This window comes from Phodopus roborovskii, unplaced genomic scaffold (genome assembly GCF_943737965.1).
Source record: "Phodopus roborovskii unplaced genomic scaffold, PHOROB, whole genome shotgun sequence".
Lineage (NCBI taxonomy): Eukaryota > Metazoa > Chordata > Mammalia > Rodentia > Cricetidae > Phodopus > Phodopus roborovskii.
The window spans coordinates 5,781,198-5,787,197 of record NW_026126515.1 but is presented as its reverse complement, the minus strand read 5'-3'; the positions used below and the strand labels follow the sequence as shown (position 1 = coordinate 5,787,197).

The 6,000-nt window shown below is 41.1% G+C and overlaps 1 protein-coding gene across 1 annotated transcript in view; it reads right to left on the bottom strand.

Moving 5' to 3' along the window:
- Positions 1–1,164: 1,164 nt before the first annotated feature.
- Positions 1,165–6,000, bottom strand: part of Znf410 (zinc finger protein 410) — a 32,467-nt gene continuing 27,631 nt past the window's right edge. Inside the window, exon 12 of the mRNA XM_051196306.1 lies at positions 1,165–1,940. Coding sequence (XP_051052263.1) covers positions 1,902–1,940 — 39 coding nt within the window. The 3' untranslated portion in view covers positions 1,165–1,901. The remainder of the gene's footprint in view (positions 1,941–6,000) is intronic.

Sequence of the window (6,000 nt, the reverse complement as noted above, 5' to 3'; positions counted from 1 at the left end):
CAACACCCTCTCCCCTTTTCCTTTTCTTTTTTGGTTTTTCAAGACAGGGTTTCTCTGTGTTGCTTTAGAGCCTGTCTTGGAACTCACTCTTAAGGTGTGCACCCTGCTGCAGTGCCACCAGCAGCAGCAGCTTAGGTTCACCAGTTCTAAACAAAAACAGTGGTGTCAAGTTTTCTTTTTCAAGATGGTTTCTCTATGTAGCTCACACTGGCCTCAAATGTGGATCTGCCTGTCTCTGCCTGTCAAGTGCTGGGATTAAAGGCAAAGGCCACCATCACCTGGCTTGGTGTTCAGTTTTATAAGACTCCTCAGTTCAGTTTTACCTCTATAGTGTCAACCAGAACCCTATCTTATAGTAGCTTTTTTTCCTATTTTTCAAATTATGTCTATGTTGTGTGTTGTGGCGATACGTGCATGAGTGCAGGTACCCACAGAAGCCAGCCACGCAGGTGTGGACATCAGATCCCTTGGAGCTGGAGGTAGAGGGTGTTGTGAACTGGTTGATGTAGGTGCTAGGAACTGAACTGGGGTCCTCTGGAGGAGCAGCAAGTGTTCTTAACTACTACAATGCCATCTCTCTAGGCCAAAAAGTGTGTTTTTCCTTTCTTTATCTGTTTGGAGACAAGTTCTTACTATGTAGCCTTGGCTATTTTGGAATTCCCTATGTAGATCAGGCCTCAAACTCAGAAATCTGTCCTCTGAATGTTTGGCACCACCACACCTGGCTAATTAGTGCCCTTTTTGTTTTCTTAAGACAGTGTCTTACTGTGTAGACTTGGCTGCCCTGGAACTTTTGTGACAAGGTAGTCAGTCTCAAACTCGTAAGAGATCTGACTGCCTTAAAGGCACGAGCTCCTATCCCTAGCCCCCTTTCCATCTTCTTTTCAGTGCTTTATCTTAAAGAGAAAGGCTGGATTATTTTCTTGACTTCTTTAAGAACACATCTATCTAAAACAGCAGCTCTCAACCTGTGGATGGTGACCCCATCAGATAGCCTCCACATCAGATATTTACATTACAATTCATAACCGTAGCAAAATTAAAGTTATGAATTGGCAATGAAGATAATTTTATGTTGAGGGCTCACAACAACACGAGGAACTGTATTAAAGGGTTGCAGCATTAGGAAGATTCAGAACCACTGGTCTAAAACAAGAGCCAGAGCTAAGTAGGTTGTTTTGTTTATTTAAAAGGAAAACTGAAACTCTAGATCATGTGGTTTTTAACTTAAAACAAAACAAAACAAAAACAAAAACCTCATAACATGCTATTTTTAAGTCCTATAACAAAAACAAAAAAATGACCAAGAAGAAAGAGGTGTACCTCAGCCTGGGCCAAGGGGAGATTCAAGTAATTTATTTTTACAGCCCAATGGCTGAGAGTCTTTTACTCAGGTTGCTAAAGGAAGAATACCACAACATAACTGGCATTACTCCCTTCTTCAAAGCAACAAGGCATCTAGAAAATTCAATGTCCTGGTGAAGTTCTGTGGTTGGAGGCAGGACATGATTCAATCATATGAAAAGATGGCTGGGTCTATCTAGGATGAAAACTCTTCGAAGGAAAACCTGAACAGTCACAATGAAAATCTTCATCCAACACATCATTAAACTTGCTTTTGAGAGAAGTCAACCCGAAACTCTGCAGTAGGAAGAGAAGCAGCTATAGGTATCCAGCCCATAGCACTGCCCCCACACTGCCCCACTCTGTCTGGATCAGATGGAGGCTGAACAGAAGCTCTCAGGCACCCCTCTTCTCTGCCAGGGAAGATGAACACAGGCAAGGTAAGGTCTTTGTCCTTCACAGATTCATTTCAGTTCTGGCAGAATGTAAGCCTTTGGATCTGTTCCCATCATGCACTCTGGGGTCAGATAGATCCCCTCCTCCAGGAGCCAGCATACTCATGTCTGTCTTTCAGTTAAATCTCCTTGGTTTAGTAACTAAAATTGAAAACAAATATAGACTAGGTTAAGGATGAATTACAGAAGAAAAAGAACCAGCTTAGACTAAACGAAAGGGTTAAGACCGGAGTCTGGGGAGTACATTGGTAAATTCTGTCAAGGATGATGGATAGAACTTACTGTTAATCCATTTGTTTTTTAATTTTTAAAAACGGATTCATTTTTATTTTATATGTATTAGCATTTTGCCTGCATATATATCTTCATGAGGGTGTCGGATTTCCCTGGAGTTACAGACAGTTGTGAGCTGCAATGTGCTGGGAGTGGAGTGAGGTCCTCTGGAAGAATGGCCAGTACTTAACCACTGAGCCATCTGTCCAGCCCCCAAAAGCTTGCTTTTGTTGTTGTTTTGTGAGACAGGACTTCTCTGTGTATCCCTGGCTCTCCTGGAACTTGCTATGTAGACCAGACCAGTCTTTAACTCAGAGATCCCCTGATCTCGCCTCCTAAATACTGGGACTAAAGGTGTGCGCCACTATGCCTGGCTGCCACATTAACTACAACAATAAACAAACCTGAACCTACAGGCTCAACGATTGTGTTCATACCTGAGAGTTAGTGATGGGACAACACAGAAGGAAATTAGTAGCCAAAACTGTTATGAAGTCAGTGTCAATCCAAAACAGACAACCAGGAAAGGAGGTTGTTTCTATTACAACTCCTGAAGCAGGAACCTACCCATTAGAGATTCAGGGTTTCACTGGGCTTAAAACATTTTCGGTGGTGAAGGGAGATGGGCCTGAAGGACTCCTACAGGGCTGTAGCAAACACTGATACTCCACTCTACTGTTCAGTTTTTGAATAATAATTGATGAAACCAGTTTCCACCTGTGTGTTTATATATGTATATGAAGGAGGTCCACATGCCATTCACTTTGGTTTTATAAGACTTTTTTGAGACAATGGCTCTTTCTAAACTCATGGATTTTAGCAAGGTCAGTTGACTGATGTCACATATTTCAGGATTACAAAGCACATGCTGCCAAACCTACAATTTTTTTTTTTTTTTTTTTTTTTTTTTTTTTATAATTCCAAAGTACTGGGATAATAGGCATGTGTTACCATGCCTGGCTGTTTTACAAAGGTTCTTGGGATCCAACTCAGGTCTTTGTGTTTGTATGGCAAGCACTTGACCAAAATGAATTACCTCCCTAGTCCCACCAGCAAACAGGCAGAACATGCCAGTGAGCAACATTCCTCCCTGGTCTCTGCTTCAGTGCCCGATTCTAGGTTCCTGTCCTGGCTTTCCTCCATGATGGACTCTAATCTATAAGTTATATATAAAAAAACCTTTCTTCCCAAGATGCTTTTTGGTCATAGGGTTTAAATCACAACAACAGAGAAACAAAGTAATGTGTTAACCAGGTGCAATACATGGATGCTGGTTCATGTCAGACAACCAAAGACATTTTTGAGGAGATGAAAAACAAAATATTAGATGATAACAAATTATTATTCAACTTGTTGGGGATAGAAATATAGTTATTTCCTAAATCCTTATCTTTTAAGAGGTATACTCTAAAAAAATTACAGACAGGTCTATAATAATGTTTTACAATATTCTGGCACAAAAACAGTTCAACATTAAGTACTGAGGGGTTGGAAAAATAGCTCAGCAGCTAAAAGCATTTGCTGAACTTGCAGAGAACACAAACCTGGTTCCCAGCCACTACACAGCGGCTCACAACCACCTGCAACTCCAGCTCAATAGGATCTGATGCTTCTCTGCCCACAAGGGAACCAAGCATGCATGAGATACACATACATACATACATACATACATACAGTCAAAAAAAAAAAACATGTCAAATAAAAACTATTTCCATAAAATAATTGTTTAAAATAGAAATCATTAGACAAGTGGATTGCAGTACAGAAGACAACCAATTTGTCTTTCATTTTAAATTTATTTTATGTGCACTGATGTCTTGGCATGGGTGTCAGGTCTCCTGGAACTGGAATTATAAATGGTTGTGAGCTGTCATGTCGGTCCTGGAAATTGATCTAGGTCCTCGGGAGGAGCAGTCAGTGCTCTTAACCACTGAGCCATCTCTCCAGCACCCCCATAAGATACATTTCAAAGAAGAAAAATGAAGAGGCAAAAATAGAGGGGACAGTTGCATAAGTGAGACAGAGATGACTGGTTCCAAAAGAGCAACCTACAAAAGGTAACTTAGAACCAATGATGCCAACAGCAGACTATTCAATACAAGATAAACAAGTAACAACAACAATATAAAATCCTGATAGAGTATGCTGACATGAATGTGCCCAAAGCCCTGTGATTAACCCAAAAGAGTTAACCTATTTAAAATACTTAATGTAGAATGTAGAGTCATTTAGATACTATAAATGGCTTACTAGGGCATAAAGATTATACTGAAAGGAAAGGGGGAAAGGGAGAGGTTGTAAAACAAAACCAAATACTGGAGGGATCTTTGTTGAAAGTTAATCCATATGCAATGAACTTGTGAAAAAAGTCATGTACTCTCAAGGCACAAGACTTAAGGCCTGATTGGCTTTTCATTCTCTTTTCTGAGTCAGCCAAGACGATACAGTTGGATGGGCTCAGAATCAATCTAAACCTCTTTGACTGGGATGATAGTTCTCAGCTAACAAGCAATTGAACAAGGTCCTTTAGATGGTTCGGTCTGTTAAATTCTCCCAGATTCAAGACCACAGCAGAATAAAGACACCTTTTTTGAACAGGGAGTTTCAGATAAAGATTTTTGGCCTTTTCTTTTTCCTTAGGTGTTTTATTGTAGTTGTAGTTGTTTGCAGCTGGGGCTCATTATGTAGCCTTGGCTAGCCTAGCACTCATCATGCAAACCACGTTGGCCTCAAACTCAAGAGATTTGCCTAGTTCTGCCTCCCAGATGCTGTTCTTTAAAATACCTGGCCCAATTTTGACCCTTCTGGGGTTTTTTTGTTTTGTTTTGTTTGTTTGTTTTAAAGAGAAGGGCTTACTCTGTAGCTCAGGATATCCTGAAACCCACTCAGTATTATGAGTTGGTTTCCAACACATAATTCTTCTGGCCTCTCAGCAGTGGGATTATAGGCATGTGTCAACATGCCTTGTTTAAAGAACTGTTTTAAGGTAGTGGCACACACCTGTAATCCTAGCACTTGGGAGGTAGAGGCAGGCAGACCTCTGTGAGTTCAAGGCCAGACTGATCTACACAACGAGTTCCAGGACAGCCAGACCTGATACACAGAGAAACCTTGTCCTAAAAAACAAACAAATGAAAAAAATCTTCATGGATTATTAGCACGTAAGTAATATATTCTGATCATACTCTAACCCTAATTGACCTTATTTGCTCTACGAACAGCAAATTTTTCCCAAAATTACTGGCCCCTTCTACTTCCACTATTTATTTGTTTTTGAAACAGGATCCAGCTGTAACCTACACTGGCCTTGAACTTGCAATCCCTTTATTTCAACTGGGAACACTGGAACTACAGGGAAAAGCTTAACTTGAGCTACCAGCTTAATTTCCCCATTTTTAGAGTGTCTTTTTCCAGCGATCACATTTTAAAATGTGTTTGCATCTATGAGAGAACATAGGAGTGTGAAGCCTAAGGTTGATGTCAGGTATCTTCCTCAATCACTCTCCAAATTATTTATTGAAACAGGGTCTCGCAATGAACCCAGAGCTTGCCAATTCTAGTTAGTATAGTTAGCCAACTTGCCCCAGTGAATGCTGGGACCAACAAGTACCTGACGCAACTACCCAGTACTTCCACTGGTGCTTGGGATCTGAATGACAGCCTTCAGGTTTGCTTGGCAACTGATGAGGGGCAAGAACAGCTCTCCTGCTCTTATGATCTCAGGGCCAGCTCTCCCACCTGCCACCTGTCTCAGACACTGATGGGAGGGAGGTGGAATAGTAGGGCATCTCTCCTCTGCCCATGCAGCCACATGACAGATGAGTAATAGGGGCAGCTCTCCCATACTCACAACATTGGGACTGGACCACCCACATCTCTGCCAATGTTTCAACGTTCTGAAACACCTTTTCCATAGTATTTTGTATGC